Source organism: Convolutriloba macropyga, chromosome 2 (genome assembly GCF_964194025.1).
Source record: "Convolutriloba macropyga chromosome 2, txConMacr16.3, whole genome shotgun sequence".
Lineage (NCBI taxonomy): Eukaryota > Metazoa > Xenacoelomorpha > Acoela > Convolutidae > Convolutriloba > Convolutriloba macropyga.
In genome coordinates this window covers 17,248,148-17,262,797 of record NC_134469.1, presented here as the reverse complement: position 1 = coordinate 17,262,797, position 14,650 = coordinate 17,248,148, and the positions used below count along the sequence as shown (strand labels likewise).

General features: G+C 37.2%; 2 protein-coding genes across 4 annotated transcripts in view; one reads left to right on the top strand and one right to left on the bottom strand.

Annotated features, from left to right (window-relative positions):
• Nucleotides 1-3,287: 3,287 nt before the first annotated feature.
• LOC142357315 (metal cation symporter ZIP14-like) overlaps nucleotides 3,288-14,650 on the top strand; it is a 339,525-nt gene continuing 328,162 nt past the window's right edge. For all 3 annotated transcript variants that reach the window (XM_075408967.1, XM_075408981.1, XM_075408975.1), the window contains exon 1: nucleotides 3,288-3,298. The gene's annotated coding sequence lies outside the window, so the exon portion shown is untranslated. The remainder of the gene's footprint in view (nucleotides 3,299-14,650) is intronic.
• LOC142357308 (uncharacterized) overlaps nucleotides 4,523-14,650 on the bottom strand; it is a 77,090-nt gene continuing 66,962 nt past the window's right edge. The window contains exons 22-28 of the mRNA XM_075408955.1: nucleotides 13,239-13,328; nucleotides 12,701-12,854; nucleotides 7,119-7,192; nucleotides 6,494-6,714; nucleotides 5,689-5,888; nucleotides 5,185-5,308; nucleotides 4,523-4,761 (exon numbers count right to left, since the gene is read on the bottom strand). Of these exons, the coding sequence (XP_075265070.1) occupies nucleotides 4,609-4,761; nucleotides 5,185-5,308; nucleotides 5,689-5,888; nucleotides 6,494-6,714; nucleotides 7,119-7,192; nucleotides 12,701-12,854; nucleotides 13,239-13,328 (1,016 nt within the window). The 3' untranslated portion in view covers nucleotides 4,523-4,608. The remainder of the gene's footprint in view (nucleotides 4,762-5,184; nucleotides 5,309-5,688; nucleotides 5,889-6,493; nucleotides 6,715-7,118; nucleotides 7,193-12,700; nucleotides 12,855-13,238; nucleotides 13,329-14,650) is intronic.

Sequence of the window (14,650 nt, the reverse complement as noted above, 5' to 3'; positions counted from 1 at the left end):
ATATTCTTCATAAACTCGGCCTGACTGTTTACTAGTTGATCAATCTTAGCGTTGACAGACCCCGAAAGATCCGTAGAATTCTCAGCAGTTGCGAACACTCTGGATGCATAGCCTCTCTGCATCAATTCATTACTCTGAGTATTCCCCTGAATCTCAACGGGGTTTTCAACAACTGATCTTAAGGACGCTAACCTTCGTCGCTGTCGCATACGAGAATTACGTGCTACAGCATCAAGGCTCAGTGCCCTATTTATAGCAGCCGAGAAGTTTTGGGGATCTTCTCTAAGTAAAAGTTCTTGGATTTCAGCGTCGTAGAGTCCATCAATAAACTGTTCACGGTTCATATCGTCACGGGTTGCAGCATTCATGTTATGGTTCGCTACCTCTCCGATGGACCGTATTCTCCTGGAAAATTCCTGAATTCCCTCCTTTTCACCTTGAATAAGGTTTTTGAACTCGGCTCGAGCAGTTCGTTGGTTTCGGAATGGCATCATTCGAGGGTCTAAGTACTCAAACATCCTCTCCAGAGTAGGTGCCGGATGTCCATCTTCCTGTTCTCAAAAGTGGTTGGGCATTGCAGTGTATTCGTCAAGAGCCCAGCCTGTGAGGCAGGTTGGGACACAAGCCATTGCTTGTTCTTCATCCCAACAATTCGACTCAACAATGCATACAAAATGTTTTTTCCAATCCACCCAAGTTTTGTATATCGGATTAGGGAAACGATCGGGTTGGCGTGCACCTCGCCCATACAGTCCTTGACCATTCAGTGCGTCCGCAGCTTGAATGGCTGCTTCGGCAATTCGTTGTATATCTTCAGCTTGCAACGCCATTTTCGTTATGTAATTGTTTAACCACTTCAACTAGAGTGCTCTTCTAAATTTTGCGAACCCACTTCTTGTCTTACTTCGCGATCTCTCCGGAGTCTGAGTAGTTCTCTCAATCTATCAGCCCGACTTCTGGTTTGAGTTAATTGATTTGTACTCGGGAATTCGGGTACGTGTTCTTCGCTTCTTTGGGCGAGTATTGAATCCAGTTCTGTCGAAGTATGTTGTACACACCTTGGATTGAGACCCAACTTCGTAAAAACTAATCTATTTTAATCTGTCAGAGAGCCCACCCAGGAGCGCCACTGTAGAATTTTGTATTTTTATCGTTAGAAGGCTTCTAGCTGGGGACTGACTAGCGCCCAAAACTCTATCAAATTTGAAAGGTTCTTCGAAGAAAAGTGAGTCCGTCTGACAATTAAGTATAGAGTTTTGTCCCCTGTGCTCTCTCAGAGCTGTATAAAAAAATATTTGCTGCGCACAATAATTAATTTCCTTTCCAATAATGAAAATAATAAGTTGTCGAATTGTAGTTACTAAAACAACCAAGTATATATCGGTTCTTTGCCTCGTTGAATTGAAGCTAAGAGTTATGCCCAGAATAAATAATTACGGAGTAGAGGATTAATGAACACAATCAAATATTCTCCTGTTATTCAAATTTAAGAATCATAAACAACTTACAACAGTTGGAAGAATCCCGATTCCACTAAGTCAAAGTAATTTAAGCTAATCCGAAAGATCGATTAATCGCTCTTTTCAACACTTATTTTCTTCTAGGAAAGTTGAACTCACGCGGCAACTTCGTCTCTCAAACTATAACTAACTTAATTAACGAACTACTGCTTTTCAGATTCGCAAATCTCTCTCTGGTCGTTTTTCTTGTGCCTAAGGGTACTCAACCTTATCAGTTTTTTATCAGCAAAACGTAACGTGTCGTTCCTTTTAGAACATTCTGACCTAACGTGTAAGTGTTATGGTTGGCGTGGAAGGTCAGTCACAAGATGCCACTTATCTTATGTTGATGTTTGTTCGAGATGACCGGAGCTGCGTGTTTAACTCGGTTTGATAATTTCAGAATATGGCACAATCCATGTTTCATGCTGAGCAATATGTGTGCAATTTTTCCGCACGCTTGCTTTTTCCCTCCTAAGTAAAGAATACGCATCCAATTTAAACTATGATACCTTTGTTTCCCATTTAGGCTGGAGTAATGTTCCGTTCTAAATAAAACTTTAACCATTTCCCTAGAGTCATCAAAAAAAAGAAAAATAAAACTTAGCTCTTTCTGTCCCTTATTCCCTTGAGGAATGGTTTCAGTGCGAATACTTTGGGATTGAAAGGTATTTTATCCCAACTTTCCACTCTGAACGAGGCCTTGGTAAAATGTTTTGACTCTGGAAAAAAATGTCGTTTCTTTCAAAGGAGTATAAGAAACTAATCTTTCATCTTTTTTCTTTGTTTACTTTAAAAGTCAAAAGAACGGTTTCGGGTACAGGAAAAAGCCCGTTGTTTTTCTCAATGTGTAAGAAATTGTCCCGGAAGTGATCAGTTAAAATTTCATGGTGATCGGACTTGGGGAAGTAGGGTTTTCAGGACTTGCGGGGGGGTCGCAAAAATATGGACGCTTGGATTTGGGACAAAAGGGGCCCTGAAGCTGTACCAGAGAGTAGCAGATCAATATTTCATGCTCTGATAACTCAGTCAAGGTGTGCACGCCAATTCTTGTTTGCCAATGAACTTATGTAAATACCAATGAACTAGTAAATCACCAACTAACAAATTCATTAAACCTTAATTCCTACTAGCTTTCATTTACCTACTAACTTAGAGCGCCAATGGATTTCCAATTATATCAGTCTATTCTCAAATTTCATCGTCGTGGAACATTTCCAGAAGATGTCAATTTTAATCGACAGAAAAAGCACCATTTTAAACAATTATGTAGTCGCTACAACAAACCAAAACTAACTCTATTTAATAAAAAGACCGGACTCAAAGTATTGCATTCGAGGAATGCCAGTTTTATTATCCAAAAACTACATCGGGACCATGAGCATATTAAAGCAGTTAAACTCGAGCGGCTTGTTAAACAATCCTACGATGTCCAAGGAACCCGTTTTATTGTTCGGGAAGTAGTACGCACCTGTGAATATTGCAATGAACAAATTATTCATCGACGTTTCACCGGTCCCTTAGTTCATGCTTCTCGCTCTACTCTGGATAGAATCTGTTACGAACTAGGACTAGTTATTAAGGAAAGGCCGTTACTGGAAAGCAATTGTTTCAAGAACGCCCCTTCGTTAGATCCTACTTCTTTTATTCCTAAAACTGTGGACACTATTGATCCCGATTACAATTGCGTGTGCGCTGCACTTAGCACAATTTTGACCGGAAACCCTAATCAAGGCGGAAAAATTGAAGTAATAATTCTTTCTTTACGGAAAGAAGGCCCGGACCGCCACTTATTAAATCTGATGGGCGCTGACCCTCTTATTAATGGCCCAGATGACCTTAATTTCGTTACAACAACAGATTTGAGAATGCTAGCCCGAACCTTTAGAACTAATATTTACATGTTTTATGACACCGATGAGTTCGAGCAAGCCCACTGGGATTGCTACACTGGAAATAAAATGGGCCCAAATAGAGGAGGAATTTACTTAAAGGCCGGCATGAGCGGTGGAACAATGCATTGTTTTATTGTTACTCGTGTTAAGCAAAAGAAATGAGGGGTAAGTTGTTCAATTTAGATGACATAATTTATTAACCCGGACTAGCACACACATGACAGATATCTAAGTTAAATTAAAGTTCGCTTTTACACTGCATATGGACGCTCGATTTGCACTTTCTTCTTTATCTCCAATAGCGCTTGTTGCTCGGCTTTTTCGTCGTCGGACAAGTCGCTATCACATGCTCGTTGATGCTGTTGTTCGTGTTGCTGTTGTTGTTGACCGTTTGGTGGCTGTTGTTGCTTGCTTGATTGCTGTGATTGCTCGTCTGATTTCGCTGCGAGGGTCTTCTTTCCATTGTTAGACTTGCCGCTTTTTGTTCGCCTCTTTGCCTTCATTTTGGAGTTTCGAATATGCTTTGCCCGTGGCGTTTTGCCAGCCACTGGAGGTAGTTTTATCGGGGCCTTTCCATGTCGCGCTTTAACAATTTTGCCGTCCATACTGCGAGTAAGTTAAATTTTAAAGCCTGGCGAACAAGGGTAATATGGAGCAAGGCCAATAATAGCAATTAGATATGTTCAGTTTTAATGAACAAAAAAAAAGAAGATATAAGGGCACCAAATTGATTTCCTTTTCCTTTGATTGGAGTTTCAGCAGGCTAAGTTTTAAAGTGAATGACACCGAGGTTTTCCAACTCGAATAATCTTGGTCTTATTTGCCTTGCTCTAAATCGCGCCACAATTTTGTGTGCCTCTTATGAGGTGTTATTTGCCGTGCAAAACTCCACTTTTGGTATTGTTGGTCATTTGTGTGCTAATTCGGTCTTATCTTTGTTAGAACAAGGTATTTGAGTCCTAAGTGTTTGTTTCATTAGCCCTAATGTTAAGACGCATATTTGTATTTGAGACCTGTCAAAATTAGGACCTATTTATTTTACCCGCAAAAGTTCTGGGTGTGAAAGATAAAGTTGTGACTAACAAAGGTGTCAATAAGCTACGCAGGAACTAAATTCTACAAGAGAGGTGGGTTGGTAAAGTTCTCAAAATTGTTTTTTGTTATCAATGGTGGTTGCCTGTAGTTTGTGGAGCATGCTAAATGATCATAGTTAGTTAATTAGATGCCTTGGCTACATGGATCTGTTTGACCTCTACGGCAATTCTCTTCATGCCCTCATCAGGCACCTTGTGCAGCTGTGGAATCTTCTTGAGGTAGTTTGCATACAACCTGTTACAGAGGCGGCCTCTCTCGTACGGGTTCAACTCCTGAAATAGAAAAATGTTTTAAATGCCAAAGCTTGTGTTCGCTTCAAAGCAATCAACATTTTGAGGAATTGGACAACAAAAAGACAAGGCTCAGCTCATAATGTTCTGGTTCCAGTCAGTAGTTTGAATTAACTTAAGCTCTAGCAGTTGTTATCAGATCTAGCGAGCTCTCTTTATTTATCAAAATTGATCGGAAACGTTTGCTCAAAATCACAAATTTAAAGATTAAAATTAAAGTCTTTTGAAGATACGCTAATATGTCTAGTGGCTTTCATGGACAGTTATATTTCGGATGATAGTATGCATAAATAAGCAAAATATGCCGTGAGTAAAGTTATGAAGGTGCCATCCTAACTAGCAACTAGAGATCCAGGAAGCCGTTTCAATATATATATAATGAGTGAATGGGAGTAAGAGACTAACCTGGATGAGGTCTGTGATGTTTTTGCCTCTAGTCATTCTCCACATGAAGTTGTAGAGCTGTTTCATTTGATTGATCTTATTCTTAGACACTTTGTGCCACTGCAGATGCTGCTCACGCACGTACCTACAATAGGAACCCCATCAATATTTCACACACAATCGTTTCAGCAAATTTTTTACGTCAATTTTTACGATCAGTTGGCTCCATCCCAGTCACCAGCAATTAGACGACTTAAGTAGAGACACCAGCAATTAGTTCGATTTTGCGAACCCGATAATTGGCGATACCAGAGATGCCCAAGAAACTACCCAAGCACAGTAGTCAAAACATGTGGAGAACTACAGCGCTATACTTAAGTCACGTTATAAATTCGTACGAACATACCCCCCCCCCCATCACTTTTAACCCCACTGACTTATACTTTGGGAAAACGAACAATTGCTCCAAGTGTTGATATGAATTACGTTGGTCCTCAAAGGTTTTATATAAGAATAACATTTTACATTCTCTGTCTCCACTCGAACTGTGTGCCGACAATGTTGATCAAGTAAGATGTGATCTGAGCTGTGACAATGGAGTAGAATATGATGCCCCAGAGACACATGCCCTGAGCCAGCATCTTCTCGAATGCAGTGTGAGGAGTCATGATGCCAAAACCTGTGGTCGTCGTTACCATGGTAACAAAATAGATGCACTGAAGCAGCTGAAACAACTCGCGCTATTTGTTTTTTTTTTGTCTGAGGAACTGCAAATGTTTTCTTTCGCTTTCAAAACAACAACCTAATTTTTTTAGTAAGGAAAACCTCAAGGAAAAATGACCCTTGGGAAAAACCGATTCGAATATATATAAGAGCCATGCATCGCTGCCCTCGGGACTTGATAGAAAACTATCACAACCAAAAAATTTATCATTAGTGAGATTTAAGGTTAATGTTTCTTTCTGGGTGTTTGTTTCTGTGGTTTGTTTCTATGGTGGGTTATTTCCGTGGGTTTTATTTCCGTGGTGAATTCTTTTCGATTAGAATCAGACTCGGGATATTTTACCTGGCGGTTTATTTGCTAGACCCGGCTTCCTTAAATTTATTTACCCAATGTTTTTTGATGGGTTAGAAAGTAATGCTTAAAAAGACCAAATTTGACATTTTGACGAAAAAAATTTGAGCACAATTAACACCGACCGCTAATTGTATGGGATTACACAAATTTGCACTGAAAAATTAACGCAATAGTCTTGTTTGATCGTACGTAATTTCGATACGGTTTGAAAGTCTCAACGCATTTTGAACAAGTACCTCTCTGTTATCTCACCCTTTTGCCTATATTAGATGCACTATCGTCGAACTTGTCATAATAGACGGTGTATTCGGTGGGGTCCACATCCCAGAATCTTCCTCCCCGATAAACCCACTCAACTCCATCCAGGTATATCATTCTGGCTGTGGTGCGACCAGGTGTGATCCCACTGGGCAAAAATGCTTTGGGCGATTTCTTCAGAACATTCTCATCAATGAAGTAAACGTCGGAGTACACTAAAACAAATTTGCTTGAAAATTGTCTTTCATTAAATTGAAGCCAGCCTGTTTTTTTTTCATAAAACCCACCCTTGACTGATGACAATTTGACGAATTGTTTGTTCCCAATGATTACCCGTACTTAACGCCAAGTCATTATCAGTAATGGGCAAGTATAATTGCAAGTATCAGCACTGATTCAGAGCTATATGATCATAATTCAGTCTTGTGCAGTCTTGTCGGTTAGTTTTAGGCTTAATCCAAGTCTTGGCAGTAAGAAAAGGATAAAACAGCCGGAAAATGTAAAAAATAAGCTGAAAAACCGTCAAAAATAGCCGAGTGTACAGTTAGAATTTCATATTTGAGAAATGAAGAAGAAAAGCTTGTTATCAAAAATTCACTTCATAAAAACAGACACTCACCCAAAGGATTTGTTTTAGATGTGTTTGGGAGAGCATTTCCTGTCACGTCTCCTTTCACTATCCAGCATTCCCTGGGCAACAGCACCACTTTTGCCCTCTCGCATAAAGTAGAACTCCGTCAAATTTTATTGAAGTCTTAGAAGCTTTTAAACCTTGAGACAAGAAAAACTTATAGCTCGAAAGCTTAGAGAGCTGTGAAAAAGAGGAAAATATCAGGGCGTGCTGTTGGAAAATATCCGGCAGGTTGCTGGAAAATAGCCGCGAAACAGACTTGTAGGCCGGGTAGTTTTACAAAAATCACCAAGCATAAAGGCAAAAGGCTGCAATTCGGAATGAGAATTTATTCTTATTCCAAATTATTTCGGAAACAAGTTTCAAACACAATTGTCCCTCACAAAAACCTCTATTTAATTTCATTGATAGTTTACATTCTCGACAACAGAAGTCATTTTATTAAGTGAGGTAAATCATGTATGCTTAACTAACTAATCGAACGATTGACCTAAAAATCTATACAAAATGCAGTAAAAATGACGTCATGCACACAAATTTAGTTGCAAAATGGTGGAAGTCACCGAAACAAGTCGCACTTTGATTCCTTGGCGAGTGGTCAATTTGTTGTGTGGTCAAAATTTGGCGAGTGGTCAAAATATGGAAGGCGATGAAACGAAGACATCAACGAAATACTCCAAAAAAGAACCAAGGCTTCATCCAGCTTCAAAAATTTTAAATTATTTCCTTAAAAAACACGTCAACTTCTAAACTCCAACTACCTAAAACCTATATAAAAAAGAAGAATGAAGTTTGTTTTCGACATTAAAATAATGGGCTTCCGGAGGCCGGGAGAGTAGTGACGGAGTGTGGCAAAAAAGTGCTGGCGGTTGTGTGGTGGAGGCGGTGATTCTTGGGTGGGGAAGGAGGTGGGATGGAGGTAGGTGAGTGTGAAGTGTTAGAAAGCACCAAAATTTTTCAATCTGATAATTTCACTTCAAAAATTGCTGACTTTGCGTCCTCAACTGAACCTAATTTAGTGAATGTAAATGTCATTTGTATGACTGAAGTAAAAAATCTTTTTTAAAAACTATAGATCAAACGCCGGATCAATTTCAACGCGGAAGAAAGCAAAAATGTATAAACACAAGAATGCCTGAAACCAACCGAAGAATCGTAGACTATAAACTCTTGTTTTAATAATTCATCTGTATCAGTATTCCTCTATATATGTTAACAGAACAAACAACTAAACCTAAAGATGACAAAGAGGAGATTTGGAAAACCATTTATAAAGAAACATGTCAAATACAAAGAAAAAACCGAAAAACATAAACCGACAAATGTCGGAAGAATTGCTCTTGAACGACAGGCGAGGCAATTTAATTCAAGGGCAGTAGCCTAGATCAATTTTTCTTCATGGGTGCAAAAAATTTGCCCCCCGCCGTGATTCAAACCACTGACCTCCCAATCCACAGCCTTAACCACTAACCACTGCGCTACAGCTCACTTAACACTCCTTTTCTGCAACCAATTTTATATTCGCTTTACTTCGGAGCGATAGCGATCACTCGAAAATGAAGAACGAAAGCGTGAAAAAGTGACTTGAGAAGTAAAAGAACGTTCTTGAAGAGAAGCGCAAAACTGTCAAGCGAAAAATTTGCATTAAAAAGACACACGCGTGTACAATAATTGCAATGAACTTCGTTCAAGAGCAATTAAAGATCACCCCTCTAATTTGACGTCAGTGAAAGTCGATACTTATTATCTTCCTTTTTTTCACTTATACCAGCTTCAAAAATGCATTTTAGTTTCAGTTGATGGAAGAAAAATAGAGGCCCCGAATGGCCATTTTTAAAATTTTAAAAAATTATTTGAGCATCAATGTCAGCACCAATATCATGAAAACGGCAGTTACGTCCATATAAAGTAACTTTTGGCAGCTGTTCAATGAATAAAACAGCAAAAACAAACATAACTGACTAGCGTCGGGCCAATTGCTCTGAAGCCAACGGCGAGCGGTTCGCTTCGGTAGCAACCAACTGTGGCTTAGGGACGCTTACATTAGGAGAAATGAGCGGAGAGGCGGGGTTAAACTGATGTAGGGGAGCAGATGACTGAGGGGGTTACATTTTTGAGACTAGGAACCGCACTTCACAGCTTTTGAAATTGATTCCTCAAAACAGATTCGGTGAATTGGAGACTAACAAGGCGTAAGAATGTAAGAGAGCTGCTCGGCCACCTAATGCCTTCCAAGCGTTCCCTGCTTATCTTGTTTTTGAGGACGAAAAGTCAAATGCGTAAGACAAAAAAATTGGTCACTAGAAAACATAGCCGGCACATTACCGCAAAATAGCCGCGATAGATGGTTGTGGCTATGACCACCAGTCCTCTATTAGACCACTAGACTTTTTGGGTTAGATTCGGACTGTCATTTTTATGAGACACATAAGCTCTATAAGGAGAAAGTCCTAATAAAGCTTTTCAAAATTAATATTCGAAATCAAAAACTTAAGACTCTAATAATCAAGAATTAACGCATATATGTTTGGCACTACTAAGTTGCAAACTAATGAGTTCAGAAGTCATTTTATTGAGTGTGGTAAGTCACGCAAATCACCTAAAAAACAAAAACGCGGGACGCAGGGTAAGACGAAACAAAAATCTGTTACACGAAGTAAAAAAAACATAGCAGGACAAATCCTGACGGACAATTCAAAGAATTTTCATTGACTAAACAGAAAAACTAGACCTGGAACGGACTATGAGTGAATTGAGAAAATCATTTTAAAAAAATCAGATCAAAAAATAAGAAAAAAAAACAAAAAAAAACAATGACAAAATGCCGCATGTGAACAAAAAAACCACTAGCGAGAAATGAAAATTTAATTCAAACAAAAAACTAGGCCTAGATTAAGTTGTGAATGGATTGGGGAAACCATTTAGAAAAAAATGCAATCCAAAAAATCGAAAAAACAGTAAAAATCAGAGTGAAATTGCCGCATGTGAACAAAAAACCACTAGCGAGAAACAGAATTTTTGTTCAAACACCATTTTCGCACTCTACTTTAAAATTAGAGCGAAAAAAAATCACGCCGCAAAACCAATCCCTTTTTCGCTCCAAAATCGACCAAAATCACTACTCCAATTTGACTTCAAAAATCATGAAAATGTGTGAACAGATCTTAAAAACATAGCCGGAAGAACTCCGGAAGCAAATCGAAGAGTCAAAACTTCATTAACAACACCGTAATTGCAGCGGAAGCCACTACCTTTTGTTTTAAACCATTAATTCACTACCTCTCCAGGTCTGCTCTAAAACTTGGTGAAACTTAAACCACTGTCACCAAGAGAAACAAAATGCAGCAAAATTTTCCATTATTGAAAACGTTTGGTAACGTTAAAAAACCGAAATAAATAAAGAGGTCAGAAAAGTGATAGACTGGAACAGCTGACAAGGTTATCAATTGCCCTCAAACAATTCATGATTCTAATCTGAAAAAGATCGCGAAAGCAAACGGCAGATAATAATCTTAGAAACTAATTAAATCTTCTCAAAACAGAAAGCTCAAATTTAAGAATCAGAAAACACCTGTAATAATTTCTAATCACTTCAATTTAGACAAAAAACAACACACACTTGTTCCTTGTTGTACATATGCTAGACAATATAATTGCATACTAATTCAAAAATTAAATTGATCATAGAAAAGACATAAGCAGCAGAAAAATATTCAAAGGCAAAAAACCATTTAATTTAATAACAAGGCCGGAAGAAAATTGCAGCAAATAGTCTTAAGCGGAAATTGTGGAAAAAGCCTGCTATCAAACTCTCAGTACTGCCTTATGTTGAATGACACCAAATGCAAACCAAAGAAATAACGAAAATCTGAGAAAATCTGAAATCATTCTTTTTTAACAGTTGAAATCAACATTACGAAAACAAATGTAGGTGCCAGGACAAAGATAGAATGATACTAACTAGAATGTGAAGAATATTGGCACAACGTAATAAACACGGTAAGACAAACATATTCTTGATTTTTGAAAGTTGAAAATCAATTAAAAATTCAAGAAAAACGAGTACATTTCATTGTTCAGCATCCAAGACATATTAAAGATAACTAATCATCCGATACAAAGATCTATTCTCCTGAAGAGAACAAAAAATAGGAAAAAGTAGAATTCATAAATACAAAAAATTTAAACGTTTTGCAAAAAAAATGGTCAAAAAACATTTAAGACTGCATATATGAAAAAGTTTTAACTGTTTTAAAAAAATCTAAAGCCAAAAAATGATTGAATTTTTATTGAAACGAAATTAAAGTCCCTCATGTTGCACAAAAAGACTATTTCTAGCAATTACAACCAAAATAAAAACAAAAAACTGACGAAAATCGGAAAAAACTACCAAAATCGGATTAGCATATGTAATTTTTATAAAACAAAATTACATCGAGGTAGAAAGAGGCGTTGAGTATAGGAATTTTCAAAGAAAAATTGCCATATTAACTAATTTTTGACAAAAAGACGGTTAAAAGATCCAAAAATGAAGAAATTAATAGAAAAAAGCCAAGAATGAACTAAAAAATCAAGAAATGTGCCAATTTTCAAATTGAAACGCGTTTTTGGGCTCTGCAAAACACTGTGGAATCAATTTCCGAGGTTGAAATTTCAGTGTAGTATCAAATAAACTTTATTTCTATAAGAAACCAAATTAAAAGCAAAAAAATTGTGCCACTTAATCCAAAAAATTGCTAAAAACGGTTATCTATATGTGCCATTCAGTCAAAAACTACTTTTCAAAGTCAAAAAGTCATTCACTAAACGAAGCGCATGATCGAAAAACATCTCTCGCTCAGCGAAAATCTGTTCACCAAGACAGCTTTTCTTACTTTTGCTTTTAGGTCAAAATGCCGCGTGAACAAATCTACTTCCTGTAAAAAAAAAAGACCGAGAGAAAACCAATACTCTTCTTCGAGTCGTAAAAAAAAGACAGCGCCCCAATACAATTCAAATTCTTTGAATTGTAAAAATAGGAGCCCAATAATAGCAGCCTGGAATTGCTGACGCGGCTATTAAAAATTGCATACAAAAATACCACAGGACTATTACAGCTGATACAATCTTCACTTGAGAGCAACTAATGACGATTGAACAAAAATCAATTTTGTTCAAACACTGTTTTCTCTCTCATTTAAAACTAGAGTGATGAAGGTTCACTTCGCAAAACCGCTCCGTTTTTTAATTCCACTTCATGTTTCGGGGTGACCGAAATCACGACTCAACAAATATGAGATATCATGAACAGTTCTTAAAAAATAGACAGCGCCCCCAATTCAATTCAATTCTTTGTTGTAAAAAACCTTTAAAATATCAATACGCCTCTTCGATTTATGAAAACCTTTAGAAAACTAATACTCAGCTTTGGTTCGTAAAAAAACCACGGCCCCGCTATCGCTTCGCGGCTATTAAAAAGGTAGAGTATAATACTAATGTTTCATAACCGAAGCCCCATTTTTGGCCATTCTCAGGAATACTCGTTCCTAAAAGGTGAAGAGAGAGCAGAAGAGGTGGTGTGTTGTTTCCTGATGACATTCCAGCCACATATCATGGTGGGACAGGCAAGTGCATACCAGATACATGCACATATGTAGTGAGTCAGGACAATTGAGTTGATGACGCGGATGACGTTGATCTCTGCTATGTGATCACTCCTCAGGAACATGAAAGTGTCGAGAAGTACTGGAATTCAGGAAGAAAAGCATCACGTTAACTTTAGCAATTTAATTGATGAATATAGAAATTCTATGATTTCAAAAATCACTTCAAATTAACTAAAAAATAGATTGAAGAATTTTCTTGTTTAAAATTGTTCTGAAAAAAATTGTCTCCATTTTTCATCAAAAGAAGGGTGTCATAAAATCTTAATCCTTGGCAAAAATATAGAGTATACTTGACATTTTTGTAAGCGGGAAGCTTAGGAAGAAAAAGGTAGATCATAATGTACTTCGTTTCATTAACGTAATTTTAATGTACTTTCAATGTACCATTTTAACCGAATGCTCATCCTAACAGTCTTGTTCTTTTTAACATTGTCCAATCTAAGTTAACGAGATGAATGCTAGCCTGTCATTTTGCAGTAGTTGAGATACATGTGGAACATTATAACCACAAACTCAGGAATCCCAATCTGACCCACAATCAGAGACCGGATATCTGAACAATAATAGTCAAGAATCCTAAAAAGCTATATGATAATTTGCTTTCATAGGCTTATTAGGTGCTTACCTCAAATCATTTTTCACTTTTTATAGAATTAATATCTCGGTCGGAATTTTTTGTCTATAGGAGGTCTGAAACTTTTCCTAACAGCTCTGAAAATTACCAAGCGTGTATTTTAGAGCACTGCGACATATTCATATTTTAACCAAAATTTATCTTTTGCGAGGTTTTTGTGATATTTTAATCCACTCCCCTAGTTATTGAAAGTATTTAAAACTTGCAAGAATCTTCTTGATCATCACTAGGGAACTACTATCAACGATACTATCAACTGTCGTCAAACATGGCATCATTGTTAAATTTGTTTAATGCGAACAGTTTCGTAATTTAATTATTGCAGATATCATATATCAAAGTTTTTCTATGATGGTCTTCAACTACTTCACTTTCTATACTTAAACTCTTTTAATATTGAACACTAGCGGATTGCTCTACGGTAACCATACATTGAATACTTTAATGGATAACTTCGCGGATAAGATGTGTACAATAATGATCTCGTGTACAGACAACAAATTACCATAATCAGGCGGTCCAGAAAAAAAAACAACATACCCGGCAGATTGCCGGAAAACAGCCGCCGTTGATTCCCATAACCAAGAATGGGATTGAAAGAAGAGAAAAAACTAGTGAAAAAAAAAAAAGATTTTTGTACAAACAATTTTAAAGTAGGAACTAATTCGATGTCACTTTGGTGCTGAACATGATCCTGTTTTGTAATGAGACCACCACACTTTCATAAAGGGGCTAGTATCAATACGAATAAGCATTAGAGATGGTAAATAAGAACAATGTTCGAGTAACGGGCATCTAAAATTGGGCTTTATGGGTTTATACCGTTTCTATTTCTGATTTCGTTCTTTATACTGACTCTGATCATTTTGTATTGCTTTGCTGAGCTACTGCTGTCTAAAAACACATTTAGCAGATTGAGAGAAGAGTGAAACTAGCCTAGAAAAATAAAAAACATTTCACGCAAAATGTTGAACAAGCTAAAAAGAATTTTTATTCGACGAAGAAAAAAAACATAGCAGGACAAGTCCTGACGAACAATTCAAAGAATTATTATTGACTAAACGAAAAACAACCTATATCAGACTATGAGTGAACTTGAAGAACCATTTCTAAATAAAATCAGATAAAAAAATAAAAAAAAAACGGAAAATCAATGTCAAGATGCCGCATGTGAATAAAAAACCACAAGCGAGAAAGAAAGTTTTTGTTCAAACACCCTTTTCTCTCTCTACTTCAAAAAT